The 27,563-nt window shown below is 36.7% G+C and overlaps 1 protein-coding gene across 2 annotated transcripts in view; it reads left to right on the top strand.

The window, feature by feature from the left end:
- Nucleotides 1-1,075: 1,075 nt before the first annotated feature.
- Nucleotides 1,076-27,563, top strand: part of LOC121318325 (receptor-type tyrosine-protein phosphatase zeta-like) — a 64,808-nt gene continuing 38,320 nt past the window's right edge. For both annotated transcript variants that reach the window (XM_041254852.1, XM_041254853.1), the window contains exons 1-2: nt 1,076-1,448; nt 20,668-20,736. In XM_041254852.1, coding sequence (XP_041110786.1) covers nt 1,091-1,448; nt 20,668-20,736 — 427 coding nt within the window. In that variant the 5' untranslated portion in view covers nt 1,076-1,090. The remainder of the gene's footprint in view (nt 1,449-20,667; nt 20,737-27,563) is intronic.

The following is a 27,563-nucleotide window of genomic DNA, read 5'->3' as shown; positions in this document are numbered from 1 at the left end:
ACATGTAGAAATAATTGCTGATTGATAAAAAGGGCGAGTCAGTATTTACCAATGTAGCTCATGATATACTAAAGGACATCATCGACTCCATTGGTCTGGGGCAGGTAAATTTCACATACTTGGCACATCAGTTTTTATGCAATTATTTATTTTGGTGCCTAAGGATGCAGGGAATGCTGTTGGTGCAGCCGGACAAAACTGTACTTTTGTTAACGTATGAGCAGTGTATGGTTGATCTGCACAGGCACATTTACAAGGCACATCCGAGCCGAGCCGAACCGAGCCGGTACCTTGTCGAGCCCACCCAGCGCGGCACGAGGCTTTTCGCACTGTTCAAACAGCACCACCCGTGGGACGTGACGTCAAATTCAGTTGACATAAGCGTGTGGTGGATTTGCGTAGAATTTGTCGTGGTTCTCTTTTTGTTTCTTTTTTATTTTTCACTTGTTACTGAATGAAAATGAAAACCAACGATGCGCTGAATATGAAATGAGGAGAAGAAATGTAGTGGAGGAACAATTCTATTTTTGATATCAAAAAATAACATTGAGAATTGTCGATATCGAAAATAGAATTGCTGATAGCATCAATACATTACTGATATCAGTATTAAAATTGCTGCTATCAGCAATTGAGGATTAAATGTTAAAACGGCTTAACATACCTGTCAGCCCTGCTGCTGCCACCCGTGCACGCTACAATATTTTATGATTAAACACCTGTCCAATTTTGTGGGTTTACTATTTCAAAAACAGAAACTTAACGACAGAACAGTAAAAATGAGGTTTACTAGAGCTTCAAACAGGGAAAAATCGCGTCGCTTCGCTCGGCATCTTCTTCACCTTTGCCCCTCTCTCACCACACTCTCTGCTGTACGTCTCAAATAATGTTATGAATTGTTTGAATATTCATTTGGCGATTTAGTTTGATATTATACATGGATGCTGCAGGCTACTGTGTGTAGTCTGATACTATAGGCACTAATGTTTTAAGCAATGATAGTCTATTTTAATAATTGGAAAGGCTATGTCAAACCAACGTTTTCTAAGGGGAACTGGCTGGATTTATTTTTCCAGCTCAATACCAACCGATGCATGGGGAGCGTGACTCCTCCTGTGGATTTTGCAATGGTGTCGCGGGGGTGTTGTGTTGTCCTTCCCTCCGTCTCATTCACATACTGTGTCAGTGGTGCTGTCTTCAGACTACAGTCATTTTCCAGACTGCGGTACTCCAGGCAACATCGAGTAAGGGGGGGAAAAAAAGGAACTACCACCGGCATGAATCAAGTATAGCATCTTCACGCGTCTTGGGAATACATTTCTCTGTCTGGAAGCTCAGTTTCCTTCGACATTTCAACCAGGTCCAGGTCTTGGAAAGGAAGAATATGAAAGTGCCAATTTCAAGAAGCTTTCTGGCGCTCTGTCAGCTGTTCATCATCTGTGAAATGGGTAAGGAACACAAAATCGCATGTTATGTTCTCTGACACTGAATACCAATACATATTGTATTTTTACATGAAATCACGCTGCATTAACGCGGCGCACATTGTCGAATGAACGATGTGATTGTCTGAGCCAGACTGACAAACGACCTGCTTCGAAGTTCCTATGCTGTAATAATGTAGTTCCCACCATTTAATTTTTCCACTAGATAATATGATCAATAGAATATTTGTAATACAGTGTTTTATAAAATGCCAGGATTAACATACACAATCACAACAGCACAAATATCTAATCTGGCTGTTCATAGCATTTGTCAAAAACTACGTAGTCATCTAAATAAGAAAGCTATATGCATGTGGCATTGCTAAAAGCTTGTTTTAGCAATATACACCAGTAATCAATACCCTTTACTCTCACTATTAAGTTTAAATGATCTGTGTCATATAACTCTTAAAGTAGCCTATAGTTAATTAACCATTACTAAATGTATCAGTTAACTTTGCTGTGAATACATTTTTATACTTGAGCTAAATAAATAAATAAATAAATAATAAACTGTTTGAAATGTTAAACATACCCCACACCCAACACTAACAGCCAGTACACCTATGAATTTTTTAAATCATATTAAAGAGGCTTTTGAAAGATATTTTTCTGAAGAACCAAAAGCCAATGCTTGTTTTGTTTCAAATTGAATATGTTTTTGAAGGAGCCTTAAGTTAGTCCCCTAGGGGTTGGTTTCACAAACCCCTGTTAGCACTAATCAACAACTGCCTAATGTTACCTTAAGCAAGATACAGGTAATTCAAGATTAATGCAAATCAGTGTCTTTGAAACCAGCTAATCAGGTATCATGACCTTCCTGCGAAGAGAGTTTGGTTGTGGACTAGTGTATTTATATGCATATTAATGGTCTCCCTGTATTTACTGTAAAATAATGTTATGAAGAATATAAACCAAGAATCATTTCCAGTTGCCCAAGATTTTGGCAACCTGCTAGTGTGCTCAGATTGTACAAAAAGAAACCAGTAATTGGGTAATCAAAATTTACCCATACAGTTTAGGTTCATTATTATAATTTTTTTTTTTTTAATATAATGAAATTTTGTTAGATGTTAGATTCAAAATGTTTAGTTTTTTAAATGCTATATTTGAAATGCAAAGACATTTTTCTTTTTTTTTCTTTTTTTAACAGTGATCACCCATCACATTCGATGACAGTTTTCATAAGAATCTTGGTAAAATTAAAAGAAATGAAACAAAAAAAAGATTTAATTTGATTCAATTGCTATGTTTATAAAGTTCCAGTTCTGAACCCAGCTTCATTATTATGCACTTGTCAGTATGAAAGTTTCATACAAAAGACTGAAATGGTTGGTTTAGCCTATTGGATGTGAATCCAGACAAAGATTTAAACAGCTTTCCAATCCAGCCTTTATCAGTGAAAAAAGATCCCTTTGTATTAGAGAGCTTTTGAACTGGGTTATTTAATGTGTTGGTACCTGCTCTATAGTGACCGTTATTTTTGCTTTATGCATGGTTTAAAGGATGCTTTGAGGAGTTCCGATGTATAAAGGAAGTGACATTTCATTGGAAGTTATGGCAATGTGTGAGTGTGAAAAATCTATGAAAGTGAATGAAACACTGATTGTGCACCATCTTTTTTTTAAAGAGGATTTTATTTAGATTGTTTGCTAGCTGTCGTTAATTTTCAGCATATTTGCACAATTCATCCAAGTCTGGTAACAGTCGTGGCAGAGGAATGCGTTTTGATTCACATTTACTACAGTGTGATTGATTTGATCTGACAGTTCTCAACAACCCCTAACAAGGGGAGGGTTTTTGAGTTGGAGTTTTGATAAACTTATAACAGGTTTTCAATCAGATTCCTAGTAGAGCAGTCTAAAATACCAAACATGACATATTTTGTCAGTATGCCTCATGCTCTAAAATGGTTTTGTTTACTGAATGATTGAGTTGAGGCAATGGGTCTTACTGAAATGTATATTTACTGAAATGTTTTATTTAGTTCAGGGGTGTATTTATTTATTTATTTATTTTAATTTAGTAGTTGCCAATTAGTTTTTTTTTTTTTTATTGTTTTCTCCTCAATTTAGAATTTAGAAATGTACAATTATTTTTAGGCTGAGCTCACCACTACCACCCCCTCATCATGCAGCCACCTAGAGCTACAGCATCAAAGGACAACGCAGAACTGGGCAGCTTACAGACAAGCCCGCAGGCGCCTGGCCAGACCACAGGGGTCGCTGGTGCGCGGTGAGCCGAGGACACCCTGGCCGACCTAACCCTCCCTCCCCCTGGGTGGTACTCAGCCAATTGTGCGCCGCCCCCTGGGAGCTCCTGCCCTCGGTCGGCAAAGGAATAGCCTAGACTTGAACTGGCGACGTCCAGACTATAGGGCGCATCCTGCGCTCCACACGGAGAGCCTTTACTGGATGCGCCACTCGGGAGCCTCCAGGGGTCTTTTTGATGTGAAATTGTGTAATATTTTCTCAGGGTATATGGAAATCACACTTCTGCCACTTAATATATTTGCAGAGCAAAGTATCTGCTTCACCATGTAATTCTCAAGCATAAACTAGTGTGTACAGTAGTAGCCCCAAAACAATAATAAAAAAAAAATAATCCATGAAAACCTGGATTACATTTTAATTACGTTGCCTCTTTTAATCAAGTAGCAAAAAGCAAACAGACAGTCGTGTTAAAGATAACAGATGTTAAAATAACGATGATTCACCAGATACTGTGAGGTTATGAACCTGATAAACAGCCAGTCCTTCTTGTCAAGGGCTAGTGGGTCCTGTTGGATTGATGTCTCACTTCACATAAAATAGCATTGGCTACATGAGAAAGTCAAAGACACCATGATCAATTAGGTTTGGCTAGTGTAGGCCACCACAGAGCCTTTGGTTATTCCTGAACATGTTAGTTGCAATAGTCATTATTTCAATAACTGAGTATGTGTCCATTAGAAAAAAATAACTTCCAATAAATGACTTGATACCCTTTTCTTATCAGCATATATTACAAAGTGGCCCTTTTAAGTTATATGGGGAGTATGATTACACATTATTTTTGACCTAATACTTTTCAGTGTTCATACATTTATTTTTCATGGTTTACATTAAGCAATCTTCTTTAATTTGTCTTGCTTTTTGTTAAAAGCTAATTTGTTATTGTATTTGTTACATAGGCACAGCTGAGGAAGGGGGTTTCCTGTAAAAGTACTGGTGAGAATTTTTTTAAAACAAAGATCTAAAGCGTGGCCCTTGCATAGACTGTTATAAATTAAACAACTGGCACACCCCTTTAGAAAAGGCCTTTTATGGTAATCTCTGAATAACCTATTAAGACTACTTAAATGGACAATTAAAAGTACAGATTTTTTTTTTAAGGCAAAAAATTGAACCTTGAATTAGTAGTACTGGATTGAATTTATAGAAAACTGAACCTTAGTTGATGATCCTACACACAATACAACAATAGGTACAGGTTTTGAATACAACACAAAAGTTGGATTTTCCGTGTATGTTTTATTTTTAGCTTGAGACATTTGCTCAAAAAAATGTCTCTTAAAATGCTTTTTTGGGTTTCCATTCACTCAGTTTATTTTACTCGAGTAAACCGGGCTTTTCACCCGACACCGTGCAAATGAATATGTCAATTAGCTATGCGTAAAGTACTCATGCTGTTTTTGGAGAATACTAATGAACTTTTGTGAAAACATAGTTTCCATGCGCAGAGAACGAGTGAATCAAAATTGCCACTGCCTACTCTGTCCTGCATAAACTCTTGTCAACAGTAAAATGAGGTGTTCAGGAATCAGTGGCTGCCTGTGAGATAGACAGGGATGGTTACCGGTGTTGCCAAGTCTCACGAAAAAAAAAAGGTGGTACTGCCGTTCAAAACAAGCGCAACCCGTGTTAGAGTGGGTGTTTATGCAAATTTCAAATTCAGCAACTCTCAAAAAACAAGCCCAGTTATAAGCGAATTTGGCAACTATGAAGGTTACCTCACCCGCCATTTACAATTGGACTGCAGTGTTCTGAGGAGGCTCACGCTTTTAAGTTGTGTTGGATTTACTGTTGTGTAAAATATTAATGATGCAAACAAATAAAATGTAATCAATACGTTCATTTGCAATTTTATTTGTTCAGTTCAGAGAGGGCATCAACAACTTTTGGGTGATCAAGCTGGCTCATGACATCTAGTTCACCTACTATATTAACGTGAAGGGCGGACACGCATTGTCTTAGCTGGGATCAAAAAAAGGACAGGAATTAGTTAGACATTTAAGCAGCTCATTTGTTCTTCATGTTTAACTTTAGCATAGTTTTTATAGCAAGGGTATTCTCAGACAGCTGCTTTAATGTTTTAACAAGGGCATAAAGGAGTTCATGGTAAGTGGTTTTATACAGAACTGTAAACCCACAAGAGATATACAGCAACATGACAGGCCAGAACAGCAAAACACATTCATAATAAAAAAAAAAAACACCTGCATTATCTTTAGGTGAACTACACCACTACTAACCATAAAACCGCCCATCAGCCACTTACTTTCTGCCGTCTTGGAATCCACAGTAACAACTGACCTGCTCCCTTGAAATATTTATACCGATGTCACTTAAGGGTAAACAAGCTCAGTCACATTTACACGTGAAATGCAGGTTTCCATGCGGAACTGCGCATGGATTTTCGTGTGTGTTTCGTCATTTACACAAGTAAATGAGATTTACCCTATCCCTCTATTTGACCGTTTTTTCAGCCGCAAACCTGTTTTACACACGTAATTCTCCCAAATGTGCATGCGCATCGCCTTTTCACATGTAAATTGCCACGCATGGAAACCCCATGAAAGAGACATTTTCAGCCTTTGTTCTGCTGAAGAATGTGACCAGAACTAGATGTGTTCACGGGTCCAAATTAATCAACCTGACCCGACCACAAACCAATAGTTATTTACCCAATCGACCCGACCCAAGTAAAATTCTTGTTGTTAGACCCGGATCCGACCCAGCCTGAAAAAAACTGGAACGATTTTCTTTCCCCAGTATATGAACTGACTAGACACGGTATTAAAGTAGCGGTTATTTTGCCAGTCAACCTAGAAATCTGGCTACAGACTGACTACAGAATGAACCAACAAAGAGGACTGTAATATTAACTATATAATATGTTTGTGTAAAAGATACAAAGATAAATATGTTACCGGTATCTGAAAATTAAATGAATTGAAGTACGATCTTGTAAATGCCTGATTTTATTACAAATTTAACACTAGAGCAAATGGAATTGAGATGTAAATTTTGTGTTTTGCAGAACTTGTTTTCCTTCTTTGTCCACAAAAATAACAAACGATTCCCACACGGCAGACTTGGATTTTTCTGTGAGCTTTTCTTAAAATGGTTCATGAACAAATCCATTACTCCGACTTTGAGAATGATCTAAAGAAACCACTTCGATATGGGTCATGTGACTGCGGCTGTGCTCTGCAAGCCATGTCATGTGCTACTGGGGGAAGCCAATCCACGCAACACGAATTATAAACAATGATTTTTAGTACCAAAGAGAGCCTCTTTAATAGTAATCGATTGTGTATTACTGAGTAAACTCTGTAAAAAATCTGACCTGACCCGACCCGATCCAAGTGTCTCCTGACAATTTTGCACCCGAAAACCCGTTTGGTACAGGTTGGGTCTTGGGTCCTCAGCTCCGGGTAGACCCATGACGTCTTCTAACCAGAACACAAGCAGTTGAAGTAATATATCTTGGAGCAGCCTATGACCTTTTTGGTCGAGACAAATTGGAGTCAGTTTTAGTGATCTTAAACAGTCTGATCTTAATACAGTTGCTCTTGAACTTAATGTGGATGGTGTTTTACTAGTGAGATTTATTGACCCACTTATTAATTGCTACATTACAAGAAAAATACAGTGAAATAAGTTCATGTTTATATATTGTGTTTTGCGATGGGGGCGGGGACCGATTATTGAGTTGTCATGAAATTTGGTATTTATTGAGAGTGTCACAATCTGGGCATATAGGGAGTTGTCTGTATGTCCACTTTTTGCAGAAATCTGGAGAATCTCTTATCAGCTTGCGATTAAACATTTAATTGCAAATTCTTACTCTACTGTTCTGTAATAATGGTGATTTATGATATGATCATCAACCTTTTCATCATACTGATACTGTAGCTCTTATTTTGAATGTACAGCAGTGGTGGGGGCTGTATGTTATTAACCTACCTGCTTTAGATTGCTTCTTATGTACAAATGACAATTTCACTATCAGTGTGGACTGTGAAGTCACTTTTGATTAGGAATAAGGTACAGTACTCCATGCTGACTCAAGTAAAATGGCTTTTATAAAAAAAGGTTTTTTGTACCGTAGGTACAGCATTTTCTTACTATGGTTCCACCATAACGCATTTTCATTGAACAAAAGGAAACACATTTTTAGTAGTCAGCAATAGGGGTGACCAGATTAGTCTATGTTAGACTTTACTGCATTCAGAATACATTTAGCTGAAGAATTCTTCGTTCTTTTCCATTTATAACAAATGGAGCTGGATAAAAAAAAAATAAAAAATAGATTTTGGAAGCTAGCCCTCAAGTCAGAGTGGGTTTCTGTATTCTGTGAATTATGCTGTCAGCTGCAGAATTTGTTTTGTGTGAGCTAGCAGAGAGAATGTTCTTCAATGTTGCCAGTATTCTTCGCTGCGTATCCATGCAGGGAGTCCTAGGTCTTTTGTGTGAGGTTATGTGACTGTGACACTCAGTCTGCTAGTGATTTGTCTGGGTGGCTACACCACTGAGAGAAAGCTCTCAATGGGTAGTAGAAAGTAAGAAATTGTAATGTGCTTCCTAACATGGGAACGGTTGCAACGCTTGGATACCTTACACAGAGAAGCAAACATTGTTACAGCTGTCTGTCAGAGTTTCAATAAACCAAGGGGAGTTGCCGTGCCAGCCTTTAAAATGTATGCCATATGATAGTAACATCTTTCTTCTTCTTCTTCTTCTTCTTCTTCTTCTTCTTCTTCTTCTTCTTCTTCTTCTTCTTCTTCTTCTTCTTCTTCTTCTTCTTCTTATTATTATTATTATTATTATTAGCAATAGTAGTAGTTACTATAGCAGCAGCAGTAAACATTTACATTTGTACTACAGGAGTTTGCAACCTTATTATTTGTGGTTGTTTACAGCTGTAATTTTATCTCAGGCTTTACCCTCATGGGTTCATACTGCCATTATTATTATTATTATTATTATTATTATTATTATTATTATTATTTTCTTGAATTGACAAGTGAACTAATTTATTACCTAACATGCCTGTGGGATGGTCTATCCTGTCCTTAATAACTGAGGACCAGATACGATTGTATAAGGTTTTCCCCATAACCTGGATCCCAAAATACTGTTGGTCATATCTACACAAATAGCTAAACGTTACAGGCATCAATTCCTATTGTTGTGGGGTGTGTTAGTCCTTGAACTACTTGACGTCAAAGGGAATTATCCCCGTTGAAGTTTAAAAGGCTTTTGTCTTTTTAACTTTTTGAACAGGTGTTCACTAACAAGAGCTACTCTTGTACCTTAAGTACAAGGAAACAATTTCAGGAGGCAAGTCCACAATCTTGACAGTTACATTTGCATCATCCTGTTTGGTGTTTACCTTACACACAAGGGCATACGATTTAATTGGGACGTTTGAATCATAAGGTTACTGTGTCTCGTCTTTGTGTTTGTCATAAACTACAGGTTTGTAATTTTTTTTGGTATAGAATATCAAACCATGTAAGTTTATTCCTGCTACCTGTTTCTCAGTTATGCAGAAATTGCTTTTTCCTTCCACCTCCCTAAACTTTCTAGGTCTCCTAAAAGTAGGGGTTGCTGAGAACAGAGAACTAAAAATGTAGCCATGCACACGCTGTGCTTAAATCAAAAATGTATGTTTGGGTTCGATTATTAGAAACCTTAAGTCCTTTCATAGGAATGGATTTTCTTACCTGTGCCCTTAAGACCACATTAAGTAAACTGTTACTGGGCATTATCTTCATAAAATACCATTTCCAATAAGAAACTTCTCATCATGCTTATAGGTCCCATAGATGTGACAATTTACCAAACCGAATATGCATCCATAAGGCTGTTAAGCACCTTCCCCATAACCCACAACATGCAGAATAACTGGTAGATGTTTTTATCCGGTTTTAAGGGCTGGACACATTTATCAGACAGCAGAGTCACTTCTGCCACTGAATCTGTCAGCCTCACATTTCCATATCTCCTGAAGTGTGACCACAGAATAAAAACCTGTGTTGAAATCTCCTGAAATGTGACCACAGAATAAAACCAGCAGTGATAGAAAGATGTGAATCTGTTTTGAGACTACTAGTGGTTTAGAATTGTAGGATCTGAGTTGCCTTTGTTTGATTCATTTATCAACCATTTTTGAAAGGTTGTGGCGTGCTTACTAAACTAGCCTGTTTTGTGCAAGTTATACTGGCCTTGTGTTTTCATCAGTCATAATCTTTTTGTAAATGTTTAGAAATGTTGTCTTAGGAAGTTGTGAATGGCAAAGAGAAAAAAGCTTTTTTCTTAGCATCAGGACGTGTATCCGAAATTCCACTGACTGCTGACAATTAAACTGATTGTATTTGAAGTCACAAAAGAAGCGGTTGTTTAAAAGGTTCACCAGTAATGTTGGTTTAGAAAATGAAGTAAGGCCAAAGAAAGCTTGGCTGTCTGCTCTCTTTGTAAAATTATATAAACTTTTAGGGACCTGGTTTGAAAGGAGAGAGTCTGAATTTGTGTCCATGGTAACCCATTCGTGACAAGAGGAAGTTACAATGGCAGTGAGCCATGAAAAGGTCCAGTTGTTTTCACAGAAGCAGTTTAGACATGTCTTGCATTCAGATAAAGCGCTGCTGGCAGATCTCTCTACCTACAGTGGTTTAGATGGAAACTGTATATCGTGACTTAATTGTATACAGTCTCAGTGTATTGTTGCAAGCTTCAGTGGTCTACTGAGAACAATAGATTAGCACAGAATAAAGACACCCTTCATTTGAAAAGAGTGACCGCAGATCATATTTTGTTTTTGTTGCATCTCTGTAATGCCTTCCCATGTCTGTCAGTAGCACACAGTAAAGCTTTGTAAAAATAATTTCTCCATTCATTTGCATTGATATTCATTTGCTGATAGACTGTCATAACAAAGATACAAAGGCTTTTTTTTTGTACAGTGGAATGCTATCTCCATTGCCTTTTTGTTCTTATAAAATCTATTTTAAACATTTTATTATGTCTTACTATCTTCAAATCCAAGACAGGTCATGAGGTGGTTGGATGGTTACCCATGTGTATTATTGGTAATTTGGTTTTAAACCAGTGTCAGACACCAACATTGCTGTCTGTTTGATTGATCTTAATACCACCATGTGGCAAGGCTGAAGCCCTGCACATGTGTCATTTAGTTTGTTGTTGTAAATAGTTATTATAGAGAGACACTCCACCCGAGAACCACTGCTAGCGGGATTTGTTTACAGCGGATTACAGCTGAGTATAGGACAGCTGTGTTTCCTTGAATGGCTGGTAAAAGAAAAAAATTGGAGTTGTGTCTACAGCAGCCAGAAACACTGTCTACCAAACGACCACACCTGCCATAACTGGGAGCACCCTCCGGAGAAGGTCTCTGAGAAGTGACGATGGGGGCACAGGCTTCGGTGCTAGGCCTGGGGTTAAATGGGCGCCCCCATACAGAAGCCTGGGTTGAGTACGTGGATTAAATGCCCCCCTTACAGAAGACAAATGTCAGTTGTTGATGGGCACCCCTGAAGAAGCTTATGTCCATTACTGCAGGTGTTACTTAACCTAAAATATTCATTATTGAATTATTTCAGTTATAGTGGTATTAATATCTCTAACTGAGAGTGCAACGAAACTGCAGAAGTATAGAACAAAGTATAAGGATAAAATGTATGTAAACCTTCAAACTTGAAAGTGCAGTTTTACAGGCAAACAAAACAAGAATTCACAAAACTATTTTCCCTAAACACAGTATAGTATAAAAAGCAAATACTGTACAACTACATGTTTTTTAAAGTGTTTTGCCTGCAGCAGTATAACTTCTTAAAATATATCTTTTTTAATGTATGGAAGTTTGGTTTTATCTATATACATGTATTTATACTCTAGCAATAAGCATTGCAAGGTATGACATTCTTTGAACCAGGATAAGCTTCCGTAGTTTTCAAGTACTATTTGTTTTTTGTTTGAACAGTCTATTCCATTCTGCATGTGCAGGGTATATGAATAGACTTGAGATTATAGCAGCTTCACCATGACATCCTGTCCTCCTCCTTCTTTCTCTCCAAACATCACCAGATATCACAAATGGTGGAAGTGTGTATTGGATTCTTGTCCTGACTCCAAGGCTAATCACAAGCAAACCAGATGGTGCTGCATTTCTCTGGAGGGTGCAAACTGTACAGAATACCATGGATCTACAAAACCTCCTGCCTGTTTTCCTCCAAAACATCCTTGACAACATTTCATTATGTCCCCATGTGCACTCTCCTGATGTAAAAAAACTGTGATTTGACCCATATATCTTAAGATGGATTACTCTCTCCATAGGACCTTTACAATCCTATTATTATGGAAATCGACTTATAACATAGATTTCTGTCTGCTTCTGACAGTACTCAGCAGTTTGAATATGCTGCTTGAAGTACTAAAGGCACTTCAGCATTGGTGAATACTGGTGAACTTGTGTCAAGAACATTTAGCTTTAGCACATGAGAATTATGTTGTTGGAGGCTTATTTTCATAGAATACTGAACTTGTTAATTGAATAATTAATCTTTACTAACAAAAATCATAAACAAACTAAAAGGATAATTTACATTTTTATAAGCATTGGCAGTGAGAATCAAAAGTTATCACATTATAAAGCAGAACAAAGTGGATGTGGTGCGGTCATTAATGAATTCAAGAAACTGGAAACAAACCAGACAACCCAATGCTGTATTCAGGTATGATGAATGACTTCCTGCTTCATAAAACATAGATTAAGGATCTGGAAACACAACATATTCAGTACGCAATTCATACAGCATAGCAGTAACTTTTTGAGTGTTGAGTCAGTTCTTACTTTATTCATTGTGAAAAGTCCCACCAAAAAAATTATGCATACTGTAGCCATGGACACACCAATAAAGATGAAAGGGAATATGATATTTTTTACTAATGGCAAAAATGTTGACCTTAGCAAGTTGTTGCACAAGCTCTTTCAATTCTAAGTTTAGCCTTGTCTAGTTTTGCTTAACAGTATTCATATACCTCCGGATGTTATCGTGCGATTGGTGTTATTTGGTGTGCGACTGTTCTTGCTTTGTTTTTTATCAAGTCGGTAAATCTTCATAGTGAAGCATGACAAATGGTGTGCAGTAGGTTTATATTGTAGTTTTGTAATTTGGGCAATAACTGTGGTGTATAATAGGTTTTAAAGGGCTCTTTTGTCAGTTTTGTGCTGGTAATTATTTATGACTTTAGTTTATTTTGTGTTTTTTATTTTTTAATTAGTTGTGTCTAATTGCTGACAGTTCATATCACTGCATTAATGAACGTTCAAGTAGGGCATGCTGTCTGTTCAGGTGATAAGAATTTGAGAAAATGAATTTGAATTGAATGCGAACAGCCAATCAGCTTCCAGATCTGGCGGGCTTCTATTTTGTATAGATGCCCGCTGGAACTTTGAAGTACTTCACTGTGAATTATATTTTAAAATCAATCTGTGCAATACTGTTTTTTTCCCCCCTTAACATTCTAATCTACAACTGATCTGATAATATAAAAAACTACTTAAATATACTTTCTGACGCTGGTCTAGAGACAAGGGAAATCATGTCTGTGACAGGACACCGTAATGAAGGCTCAATTCGCAGCTACTGGACAGCAAATCATCAGGGAAGACACGATTGGGCCACATGTCTGTCAATGGCTGGATCCAAACAACGCCCTCCATCAGAAATAGCCAATATAGCAATAATAATAATTTCAATAATCATAATAATAACGTTTTCTTTACGTATGTGTCGTTCTTCTATTCTAATCCTGTTAGGGACAGTTTTCCTCAGCGGAATGTTAACTGACCAAATATCAGAAGTTCAAGGTAAATATAGGTTTTAAAGTTTTTTTTAAAGAGAAAATAAATAAATAAATAGTTTTGTAATAGTGATAGAGCCCTCTCAATGCAGACTCTACTGTGTGGTAGATGACCTTGACTTTCGTTAGCGCCCTTGCCTTTTCTCGGAACGCATAACTCCAGTCGCGGTCATCTACCACACGGTAGAGCCCGCATTGACGGGCTCTGTCGCTTAAATGGAATATATATTTTTAGTAAATGTTTGAGTGGCTGGAAAAACCTTAGTAAGTAGCAGTATTAATGGGATATGTGATTATATCACTAACCCATTAAGGGATTTTATGATAGGTACTAGTTTTAACAGTTCATTTACTTTGCTTCTGTAAACACCTGTATATTGTAACTGGCTTTAAATTATATTTATATTTCTCATCAAGATCAAAATGCAGAAGCAGTTCTAATAACGGCGTACACCGCACACAGATTCCAGCTGTGTTTTGATCACAGCGCAAATGGCGCTTGCCCCCGATTTTGTGACGCAAAAATAGAGTGGTGATGTAAAAAACAACCCCATTGCGCTGAAATGGTATTCTGAAGACATGTCCTGTGCTGTTACATAGCACCTGCCCCAACGCCTCATGTCAGCATACATTTCAGAGTGTGGTATCATTAACATATTCGCCAAAGCGTTTCTGATGACAGCGCAGTGAGGCCCCAAATTGACAATTGAGCGCTGCGTTAAGACCTGCTGAAATCAGGTTTATTTAGTGGCGCAATCAGGAACTTTTAAGAATTGAACACACTACGTGCGTTTGGACTGACATAGGAAGAGGAAAAAAAAGAAAAGAAAAAAAGGCCAAAACATAAGAAACTAACAATATTATTCATAAATTAATAATAACAAATATATTAATTAAAAAAAAAAAAAAAAAACTCAAATTTTACAGATACAATGGAGTAGTACATTTATTTTCACAAGGACTGTAGCATGTATTACAAGTGAAAATACAGTATTTGTGTATTTTACCTTTTGCCTGCTTGTCAAAAGAAAGTCTTCGTTCTTGTAGTGCACATGCCCGCTGAATGTTGCCAATGTAAAGTATTCTGCCTTCTCTCTGTCCTATCTATTTATTTAAATTTGGTATAGCAAATAAAGATAAAAAAAATAAATAATAATAATCAAGAAAGTGTTTGCTGTCAGTGGCAATGCTGTAACCACAATACTATAGCAACTAGTCTCCGCTTTGAAGAACGAGTTGAAATCAAACAACTTCATGCAGTCTGATTAGTTTCAGCAACTTTATTTAGCATATCACAGTAACAACACAGGCACGTTGCCTCTCTTCTAAAGCCAGGAGAAGGAGGCTTTGACTTTGTGAACACACACTGTGAACAAGTAACTGAACAAACAGCCCGATCAGGATTAACACATACTGCAGATAACTAGATTATTTTTAATTACTAAAACTTTTAATTTTATTTATTTTGCTAATAAATGTTAGGACCTAACGGTATCTTAAATACTGAAACATACACAAAAGCACGAACATGCACGCAAATGCAAAAATAAAAAAAAAAAAAAGTTAGTTATGGGGTGGGGGGTGGGGGTGGGGGTGGGGGGGGGGGGGTGGGGGGGGGGGGGGGGGGGGGGGGGGGGGGGGGGGGGTGATACAGGCGGTGGTTCTGGGAAATATTCTATGAGAATTAAAGCCGTGGTTATATTGAAACTCTAGTACATTACAAGCTCAGAGGGAACGTGATGCTGCACTTCATATCCAGCTAGAGAATGAATCAGCTGCAGCTACTGATAGACAGATCAGGGAGGGTAGTAAGTATTTTATACTTTAAATGTAGTAGTGTCAATGTCATGAAATAATGTACCTTGTATAATTATTCAAAATAATAAATGATTGCCCGACGTGCCTCTACCTCTTCTATTAATATAGCAATCTCCTGTGTCGTGAAGCATGGTTTACATATTCTCTCAGCGAGTGACCTACTACTTGCTGTTCTGACTTGCTCTGTTTTTTATTGCTCTGTGCTATTGCTGCTCGACTTGATTGCCACTTCTACATTCAAAACAGATCCTTGCGGTGAACCAAGCGAATTCTGTCTCTTAAACGGGTTGTTGCCTGGTCCTGATTGGATAGCAGATTCCCCAACCTACTCAGCATTGATTGGCTGGGTGCTGTCACTGCACCACTAAACGCGCTTGCACTGTGTTTTTATTTTGATCAGAATCGCACCTTTGGAGAAGCCACACCCTACGGGGCAGAGGCGTTTGACTTTAAATATTGCGTCTGTGAATTCACTTGTTTCATCAGAATCGAGCCCTATGAGTCACATGTTGTTTTTAACATGATCGTCTCTTTTCTTAATAGACTTCCTTCATGACTTGTACTCATGTTGCTTCTTTTAAGGCTGTGGTTACAAGATAATTAGGCTTAGACAGCTCCTGCCTTGAAAACCATTTTCACAGGAATCTGGTGGGACTAGATTTTCAGCCAGCCTGTGATGTCTCAGGTTAGACCTGGTCATTATTTGAGTTTGGGGACCGCCAAGATAAATCAGGTGTTGGTGGACATTATCGATCCAGTGGCACACATCGCAATACAGGTCTACCCAAATGTTCAGTTTGTCAGAAAATTCTCATCTGTTCCCAAAAATGAAACACCAGGCCCAATTGACTTTAAAAGCAAAAAGAGAAATGATTTGTCTCTCCCCACGGGCTATTCACAAAACTTTAAGGACTATGGTAAAGGAATTTATGGTCATTTTATTAGGTTAAACTGTGCTTTGAAAAGTGAGAATACACTAATAAACAGTATAAAATTCCAATTTCAGCTGGATTTAATTCATTAAAATAGGCTTAACAACCATCCTTAAAACAGAGCTTAAAGTTTTGTATATAAGGCCCTTTGCTGTATCTCTACAAACTCACCATTTCAGGTACTAGTGGCAGTGGTGTAACTTCAATTGATGTAAACATTAGTTTAAATAAAGCAAACATAGAACAGTATTTAGTGAAATTACCTGTATACAGGTCTGCATTGTAGAAAGAGTTAAAGCTTAAATGACAGCAGTGCTTATATCCGCCATCATTTAATCGAATAGAATTGAATATTTTTCAGATGCTACGTAATTTTGTATCCATATTTATGGCTGCCCTCAGTTAGAAATACTGTTAACAGGATTAATTCTATTAGACATTATTAAAACAGCTTAAATCTGATTATGGAACATAATGACAGCAGGGATCATCGCTCCTGTTCTTCAAAAATCAGGTCTTTAGCATGCGCATTTTTATTTGTGCTGACATTGCACTGTCAATTCTTAAATGTATTGTTTTTTCATGTACTTAATAACCCTCGGTTAACATTCATTAACATCGTAAAATTCTAAACCGTGTTCAAGAAACAATGTTTGCAATAGAGTTGCTGTTACGAAGGGATATTGATTGACTGGAATCAAATACAGAATGTGTACACAACCAGTTAAACAGGCTGCAGATGAGAGTAATGGCCTGAAGTAGATGGTGCATAATAACTATGACTCATCTTGCTTGTTTTTGTGATTAACATTATTTTGAGCTCCTGTTTCTCATTAAAGATTCTGCGATACTAAAGGTCTATTCAATGGATCTAAATGCTGGCAGATCAAATTTAAATTAATAGTGTCTGTGAGTCACTTTGATATATTTATTATATTTTGGTCTTTAAGCATTAGAATAAGGCCAAGTTTAGTCCTATTTTAATATTTGAATAGTGGTATAAAGCGTGTTTTGAGTTCTACTGTATAGTAGCCAATATTATGGTTAGTTAATGGGTGATTGTGGTATTTGAAATATTTTCACAAGAATCACAAGATTATCAGCACATACACGGTAATAATATCAATACATCTAATAAGAGCACCTCTTTAATGCCAAAGTCTGCTTAACAATTAAAAAAAAAATAATGCATTATAAAGTTATCATGAATCAAACTAAATTAACTGAATTATTAGTTATTCTTTTAAAAAGATGAAAAAGCTAAAGGCAGTCAATATTCACAACCAGATTAAAGATTAGTTAAGTAACATCTATAAAGTAATTTAAAAGCCTTATAGACTATAAATATTTTGTTGAATGATAGATGGCACAGCTGGGAATGTTGCAGAACTATTCCTCAATCCTGAAGTTTTCTTGGTAAGTGCAGCTATCCGTTTGCCATACTTGCATCTAGTGGAAATTGATAGCTCAAACAGAGTATTGCATAATGTATGTGTTCCAATGTAAGAAAGCTCAGTTAAGTGTAGGGAAGAAATAAAAGAACCATCGTGGCTGTCTAACCCAATTTGTACTAGGATTACAGAAAGTCAAAGCATTTATAAATGGAACCTTTTTTAAGGCCACTTGGTGAAGCCATAGAGCAGATACTGTACTTCTGGAAACAAAGTACATGTCTGGAATGTACATGCAGCCCAGTTAAGACAGAAATAAGGAAGAAACTAGCAATACAACTAGATCTAAGATTATACCCAGATATTGGACAACAATGTTATTAAAGTAATTTAACTATCTCAGCCGTGGTTGCTTTAACTACTGCTGCCGTATTTGTAAAACTACTCTATCGCAAACCGTATTGAGATTGAATTCAGTCATGTTCATAATAGGGTGAATAAACAACCCCTCGAGGAAATTACCAGTAGGATTACCATAATAATATCAAGTTAAATGGTGGCCTTATTTACCGTGAGATTCCATGTCCTTTAGAATGTTAAATATACCTCAGTGTCAGACAGAATTGCATGTGTTAAATGTTGTGGAAAAGTATTCTTCCTATCCAGAAAATAAAGCATTTAGGACATATAGGTATGGCAAGCTGAATTGTCATTTAGAGAGTTAATTTAGAGATCTCTCTAAATATTTAAAGATATCTCAAAATCATTTCTAGATATCTGTAAATATTTGAAGGTATCTTCAAATGTTTTATAGATATCTCTAAATAATTTAAAGATATCTAAAATACATTTAGAGATATCTAAAATTGATTTACAGGTATCTATAAATTGAGCTTAAATGAGATATTTAAAATGCATTTTGAGATATCTTTAAATGATTTCCAGTTCATTTAGAGATATCTCTAAATAATTTAAGATATCTTAAAATAACTTCCTGATCATTAGAGATGTTGCTAAATCATTTACAGAGATCTTGAAATAACTTTCTGTTCATTTAGAGATATCTCTAAATCATTTTAAGATATCTCAAAACAACTTCCTGTTCATTTAGAAATATCTCTAAATCATTTATAGATATCACTAAATAACTTCCTGTTCATTTGGAGATATCTCTAACTAGACAGGAAGTCTATTCAAAACGTAACAGATTTTCACAGGAAGTCATTTTGAGATAGAAAAATGTAAACATTCCTGTAGAAAATTCCTGCATGTCATGATGCCATTGAGGTCCTGGAGAAGCCTCTTTTAAAGATACATGTTCTGGGCCAGTTCAGAAATATAGGTCTTTGCTACAGGCAGAATTTCCAGTGGCAGACTGGACCGCGTGTATGCAGCCCCTCGAAGTAATCTTCTGGTTAGCCAGTGCAATAACTGCTGTCACTGTTCATACACCAGCACGATTCACTGCATTCTGGACTGTCCATTGGCACGGATAAAAAGGGGATTTGTTATAAGTTCATTTTTTCTTTAACTTTGAAGTTAGGACAGTTGGTCACCTTTATAGTGATCTTGGTAGACAGTCTTGGCCCCAGTATCTCTATAATCTAGTCTTCTATTACATATTAAAGAGTTACACCCTGCATTGTTTACAAGAAACACGCTACTTTTTTGTATTCACACATTGTCACACATCATCTGGGAATAATCCCAAGAACTTTTCTCAGCTTTCAATGGGGGAATGTTTGCCAGGAGAAAGTCAAGCGTTGTAGTGCATCCAGATCAGGCTCCCTCCAGCAACGCTTCTTTTTTTCTGTTCCCACAATAGTCATTCATTTCAGTCAGAGCATCAGTATTGTTGCTGAAGGAAGCATGAGCTGGATACACTATGATGCGTGTAAGAACCCCTTTTCTCCTGTTGTGTGCTTCAAGTGAAAGCTGAGTGATGTTTTCATTTTTATTGCACAGCTGAGAGAATAAAAACTATATTGCGCAACATGGGATACAGTAAAGATAAAATAATGTTTTATGTAAACACTGCAGGATGTTTCGCTAAGCTTTCATATAGGAAAATATAGGTAAGTGGCTGCCTGAGACCTTTAGTTCTTTATATTATGAAGCTGTGTATGAGCACCACAAAATAAAATGAACATTTTTCCACTTGTGAATTATGGCCATAAGCACCTTGGACCATTTGCTATTCAGCAATTCCCTTGTAGATGATCTGACAGATGGTCAGAATATGTGAAAGTTGTACAGAATTATATGCTATTCAGCATGTAAAAAAAGCCAGTTTCCTCAGTTTACTTTTGGAATTTCCTTGTTCTTTAATGCCATTCAATTTTGCCTACAAATGACACTCCAGTGTTAGCAAAAATGTAGAACTCTTGTGGTAACAAAACAAAAAAGCCTTTTGTTGGCACCCTCACCTTCGACTCATTACGCCTAATTCCAGTCATGGTCAACCACCACACGGTACAAATACAAACTTAACAAAATATTCTATTAAAATGAATACAGCCAACCAGAGCAATAGCACCACACACAGAATGGGTCTCTGGTATGCGTTTGTAAATGTGTAAATTGTGAACTTTCAAAGTAGAAATAGATTATTTACGTAACTAAATGTGTTGTTTGAAGTACACTAAATGTAAATAGGATGACAGAGTGGGCCTTTTTTCATTATTTACATTTTTAAATCAATGGTTATCAACAACTGGTGTTCCTGGTGGATTAGCTCTTCAAACATTTTCTTCAAATAAGCATTTCTTTGCATTGACCATAAAAACAAGACTTTACATACAAATTGATATCATGCTAAGAGGTTTGTGGATGCCAGGAGAAAAGAACCCTGCTTATAATAAAAACATTATTTGATTTTTTTCAGCTGATGTGGCGCATGGGTACTACAGAACACAGCGTAGATTTTCTGATGATGTCGACTGGTCGTATACAGGTACGTTCTCAATGAAGCCTGGTGATTTTAATGTATTCATTTGGTCTTAATTCCTGTGGTCAGTTGCAGAAGTTGATACTCCACTGGAAAAATCTGTAGTGATGATACACAATATTTAGGAAGAGTATGACATCAGCCTTTCAAAACTGTAACTTAAAAAAAAAAAAACAAAAAAAAACGTTAGTTCATTCTATAAAGAAGATGTCAGCTGTATATATGAGGCTCTTTGTTTGGTATACAAGCATCCTGTTGTGAAACAAAAGCTCTGGCATGCTGTAATTAACAAATGCTTTCAAAGAGCAAAATAGGGTTTAGTGCTGCTTTAAGTAATCTGGCACTTGCTTTAATCAACTCCTGGGATTCGCTTCAACAATTCAGCTTTGTCTGCTTTAATTTGTACATGACTGCACTGTCAATACAGTAGCTTTCCATATATAAAACAATAACAAAAGTAGTCGGATTGCTGCTAGGGATAGCTTAGTAATGAGCATATATCCAGCTACCACCTTATTATTTAATCTCATTTTATGGTCTTTGATTACTGAAAACAACACAACATATTTGTTGTCAGAGAGTCTGGATAACTGAATATCTTCTGTACTTAAACAACCCGAATCGATACAAAACCAAAACCACATTTATTCCCTGAAGCAGAGATATTTTCATGAAGGTATTATATGTGTTATAAAAACAACTTTGTATTTAGGACTTGATTTACAAATTAATAAATAGTCGGTTTTGAAATGGAAACTTAAAATTGAAGAAGAAAAAAAACCTTTAAATAATATATCACTTAGAAATGTAATTAGCGTAATTACTATTAACTTGAGGACTGAACACTTAGCGGTTACATGAGAATGAATCTGTGTTTAGAATGGTGCGTCCAAATTGGATGACCTTTTAGATGGTAGAATAGTCTAGGCTTTTGGAATGATTTGCTCAAACTATTGGTTGGGTAGTTACTACCACACCTGGAAATGTGAATTCTAAGCTAACTGCCTTTTTTACTGAATAAATAAGGTTTGCCTCACGTACAGTATAATTAAGGTCCTACCCAACATCCGTCTCTGAGCAATACAATATGCAATTTTAAACATGCCTAAACAAAAAGTAAGGGAAATGTAATATTAAATAAAACTGCTTCTCCAATAGTTGTAAAACTGTAAACCAGAGTAAGCTCCCCCAACACCAAAGTGTCGAATGCACAGCAAAATAAGTCAATTAACTGTGTACTAACATGTATAAACTGGAGGTACCTGTCCATCCATTGTACTGTACTTACCAGTACTTACATGTTAAGCTATATCTTCAGCATACCTTAGCCTGACTTTCTTCAGGGTATTTTGTTGTGCCCATGTTTTGCTAAATTTTACCTATGATATTAGTGGCCTTGTGGCAATTTGGCTGGTGATTGTGAACAGATGTAGAGGTGGCGCAGTGCAGAAGAAATCACAAACAATTGTATTCTGGTAGGAAACAGGGGTTTTAATTATAATCCGTGTCTGGTGACCAAAAAGAAAAACACTCCAGCAATACACAGCAGTGTGTAATGTGCAGAGCCAAATAAACGGGTTTACAGTCCCAAACAATAAAAGTTATCCGCCCCACAATACTAAAACACGGTCACCAGTCCCGGGTGTGTGTAGTAGTGCTCGTGATGGGTGATAACAGGCAACTTGGTGACAGTTCGTGCAGTGCATTTCCGGCTTATGCTGGCCCAAAAGCGACAGATCCGGAACGTGTTTAGCCATCTGTTGATTCAATAAACAAGACAATTACTAACACACAAAAACAAACACTCAGGAATATTCTTAGGCAGTTCCTACTGCAGCTCTCAGTGCTTCCAGGTTTATGCACACAGCCCAAGCATAGGAAAAGATTAGCGTTTCTCTGGCCCCTTTTATGCTACCCCACGTGATCCCTTGGTAAATGATTCCAGCTGCGTCTATTGCTTGCAGCTGCTACCTCGTTTACCTTCCGGGTAAATATGTTCGTGCAACAGAGTCTTGCTTCCATCCAGGCTGACCAACTTCCCGACCTCGGAAACGAACTGTCAGGCCAGCCCGTCCAGATACTTTTCCTATCGCTATTTAGCACCGTCACAGGTCAAGAGGGAGATTTACAACCAGAACTCATTGTATTTCTGTCACAGGCCTTCATTTTACTCCCTAGCTGATTTAAGGACAAATTGCGTTTGAGGACTGGAAGTGTATACAGAACTTATCTTAAGAGTATTATTCTTTTTGCACGTACTGATGACAAACGCTAGATAAAATGGCTGAACTATTGTTGTTTTCACAATTTTATAACAGAAACAAAATTGCTGTTTTTTTTGTTTTTTTAGGTGTATCTGGTTTATTTCTTTGAATTCCATAGCTACAACTCTATAGAATCTTGGTATTTCCAGTTTAATGTTAATAAAAACATTTGGAAAACAAGCTTGTTGATACAGTGAAGTAAACTTCTACTACACTACAGTAGTACTGTAGCAGTATTTGACTTTTAGAATGACAAAGTTGCAAGCATATTTCAATATGCAGAGACTAGAAATATGTACGGGGAGAACATTGACTTGAGGTGAGGAGTTAAATGTGACCAGTTTTGGGAAGAAGGGTAGTAAGGCTGTGATTACAACACCTAGATAGCCAGATGGTAGAGCAGTTAGGTTTAGACATGTTCTTGTCAGTGCAAGTACTTTGCACATACCTTGTGTCTTGCTGTATGAAAAGAGAAGATTATATGCATACCATCTTTTTGTAAGTTTACATTTTCTTCGGTTCAGTTCAAAAGAACATTGGCGCTGTTCTTTGTGTAACTTATTTTGCATAAATATAAACAGATCTACCCAGCTTCTTGGATTATTAAAAGTCTTTTGTGTTTTCCATGGGGCCTTTTGAGTGAAAAACTTCTTATGAGAAATCTTTCTGACTAACAATTTGTGTTGGGTTATTTACATTGTTAATATAAAGTGTTTATACAGTATTTATGTATATTTGTGTTTGTACAGTGTGTGTGTGTGTGTGTGTGTGTGTGTGTGTGTGTGTGTGTGTCTTTTTAAAGTGTATATGCATATTTTGCAGTACAAATACGTGGACAACTGCTACTACAGTGTATCTTAGCTTTTAAAGTCTTGGTTATTGCTACAGTGTAGTGTTTGGGTGAACATGGATTTTACAGATTTGTAGGAATATATTTGTTCCCTCTTAGCTGAAAAAACAGCATTGTTGAACACTGCAGTAGACATGTCTTAAGAGCAAAATTAAACACTGTACCAGTACCCCACCCCATTATAGAATAGGAGATTGAAGCTTGGTGCAGGGAAGTTTACTTGGTTGGTGTCTTTGTAATGATTTATTTTTGGTGTACTTGCAGGACTGTATCTGTATGTACTGTATGCAAATTGCTTTTGATACATAATACATTATATATTATATTACAGGTCATATTGGTCAACCATAATACTTGAGAATATGACAGGCTCGTCAAAACAAGAGAAAAATTATGCCAATGAACTGCTCAACTTTTATCACTTTTTCTACAGCAGCTATTCAAATTGATCATGTAGCTGTAGTTCTACCATTTATTTGTTTTCACATCAGTTTTAAAAAATATACAGTATATACTCAGATTGTGTTACGACACTGCCCTTTCACTTTTGTAACTTACATCTGATATGTTATCCAGTTTGGGGTAAGGTATGCTAATAAAAATATGACAGCACAGATGTAATTCTGAGAAGACTGAACTTAAAAAATGACCTCTGCTGTTTATAAATTGGCATCTGCTGTAATCCTGGTCTTGTGAGCCAAGAAATTAAGATAAATAAAGATTTGAAAAGTAGGTTTGCAGTCACGTTTGATCTTAATTAAATAATTATTGCCTGTGTGTTATTCATTGATCTCTGCCTGTCAATGAAGACCCTATGTACCACTATAGATCTGGCTTTTAGCTTTTTACTGCTAGCAGCATATATCTCTTCTCCAGTTGGATCTATCAAGCAGAGATAGTTTCTTTGGTCCCTGTGGTCCTTCCTTCAAACCAGTAAGGATTTGGTTGCCTTCTGGCGAGTTGGACACTGGCCCCAGCATACTCCTTTTAGACTTGTATATACATTATACCATCCAGCTTGTTGGGAGGCAGTGCCACGAGCTCAAAGCCCAGAGTCTTCAGTGCTTTATAACTTCTTTATTTTGGCCTAATTTGATTCCACAAGATGTATAATGAAAGAATAATAAAATACGTGTCAGGATCAACATAACAGAATGAGGATCAACAGAACAGAGTAGAGAATGCAAGAGAAGATAACTGCAATTTCTACATCAAAGAATGCTTTATGGAGTTCAAAGTAATGACAGTAGCTGTACTCTCTCATGTTAACAAATCAATTTATAAGTACATCTTATATTTGTGGTAATCAAGAGCAATAATTCAAAATGTAAGTAAATGTAATGAAGTTCCTTCATACCTTTTTCTGTTAAGTTTTACAAAACACTATACAATCATGCTGCTACCCAGCATTACAGCCAAGCCATGACATTTTCTGCCCTCTTTCTGAGACAACAAAATGTAGCATTTCATTAAGAAGGCGCTTGTTTTACTAACTCCCTAATGAGAATTGTGACTGGAATTTCAGTCCTTAAATATGCTATGGCCAAATTGTGAATGAATAGAGTAATTTACATATCAAATGCCCAATGCTCAATGCTGTTTTGCAAAGTAGTGGTTAGTTAATGTGGTGTGGTGATTTTGTTCATGTTTGTTCTATTCATGTTGCTTTTTCTCTGGCAGTGAAAGTGACAGTGACATTTTGCAGTGCGAACCTTTGTAAGTGTTGGTATTCTCAATTAAAGTCTCATGAGGTTAATTGTGACAAAACAGGCAGGGCAGAGGGAGTGCTGTAAAAATAAAAAATAAAACTTTGAAACTCATTGCAAATAAGAAGTAACACAACAGGTTATTTATGTTATAAACTGACTCTCATGAAATGTTTGTTACAACTAGGGCTGTATCCACTATTATTTCACAGATCAGCTCAAAAAGCCTCTCTCTGTCTTGTTTGTGTTGCTACTGTAGCTTTCATTTCATTTCCATTGCTTACTTGTTATTTACAGCATTATTATTTTTCTTTTTGTTTTCCTCATTCTCCATTCTGTGCAGCAGCCTGTTTTAACACATCAGTTGCAGTTCATCCAGAACCACAGCTGACCTGCCTATATTATGTATTGGGCACAACAGTAACCCATGCTGTGTTGTCTCCTACGCCCTCAGGGTGTATTACACCTTTGCTCTTTTGGCATTCCATTAATTTTTGCATCTCATGTCTCCATCTGTCCAAGCCACAGCTTGAATATATGAGCCATATATATTCTAATTACTAGGAGATAATTTTCTCCAGTGGGGTTTGACACAGTTATTTCATTTTCACTTCCTAACCTTGCTTGAGGTGCTGTTTAAGAAATGTTACCCCCCCCCCCCCCCCACACACACACAAAGAGGTAGTTGTAATCTTTGTTAGAATTATAAAAAGTTGAATTTAAAGATTGACAATGTATTTAACTATACAGCATTTACTTTAAAAAGTATATAATATATCCAGTAGCAATACTGTGTTGTATAACTGCATGTCACACCCTCAGTCAGTATGCTACGCAACACAAAAAAATTATAACAGGTTACTTTAACTGTTTAAATGTATCTATCTGATTGAATTTTGAAGCTATGAGATAAGGCACAGAGAGTGTGATATAAAGTGTGATTTTATAATAGGCACCATAGCCACAGCTCTTTAATGGACATGTGAGACAAACTACATGTTAATGGAGAAAAGCAATGAGATGTTTCAACAGTGTCAAAAATCTGTCTAATAATTTTACAAATGAATGAATTGCAAAACAGCGCTGCAGTAAATTGCTTCTCATTTTACTAATTATATGTGCTTACCAGACCAAGCACAGTATAATTGCTAAAACTTCTAATTGTAGGAGGCTAAAATCGAATTATGTTACTAAGCATGATGATTACAAGTAAGAAATATAACTTTTATATATTAAATAAGATGTTATTACAGGACATGTTTAGAAAGAAATGTGTAGCTCTCTCACTTGTGATTGTTAGGAGAACGGGGCAGGGCAAGGCCCTGTTCCTGTATATTTGTTTTGTATTATTATAATTATTGTTATAATTATTATTATGATTTATTATGTATTTAAATGATGGCGAAAGTCGTCTTATTGTTTATCTGTATTTATTTAAAAATGTAGCTTAGAAATAAAACTAAAACTATACGTAGGCTCAGTGAAAGCAATCTGCCCAGCCTGACCTGTGTGGTTAGGTTTTTTGTGTTTGTGATTTGTTTTGTGTACCTGTTTTGTTTTGCTCGGTGAGCAGTGTTTTTTGTGTTCAAATATTTATTTTATTTTGTTATTTAAATGAACGGGGCATGCCGCATCTTTTGCCCTGCAGTACTGCCTATCTGTTATTCTTCCTGCTTCTGGCCTGACATCACCACTACTGCCATCCCCATCACACGTGGTGTCCATTGCGGGATTCACCAGTGCCTCCAGGACTCAGGTCAGAAAAGGGTACTGCAGATTTTTTTTTTTTTTTTTTGAGTCCTGGATGTGCCGGTGAATCCCATTGCTAACACCATGTGTGATAGGGTAGCTGGGTGGTGACATCAGGCCAGATGCAGGAACCAAAAAACACACAGACACTGCAGGTATGGCACAATGGCGCTTATTTTTTTAAATAACAAAAATAAATATCATATTCTGAGCAAAAAATAAATAAAACTGCCCACAGAGCAAAATAAAACAGGTACGCAAAAC

This window comes from Polyodon spathula, chromosome 7 (genome assembly GCF_017654505.1).
Source record: "Polyodon spathula isolate WHYD16114869_AA chromosome 7, ASM1765450v1, whole genome shotgun sequence".
In the NCBI taxonomy this organism is placed as follows: domain Eukaryota; kingdom Metazoa; phylum Chordata; class Actinopteri; order Acipenseriformes; family Polyodontidae; genus Polyodon; species Polyodon spathula.
This window is presented reverse-complemented; position numbering and strand designations above follow the sequence as displayed.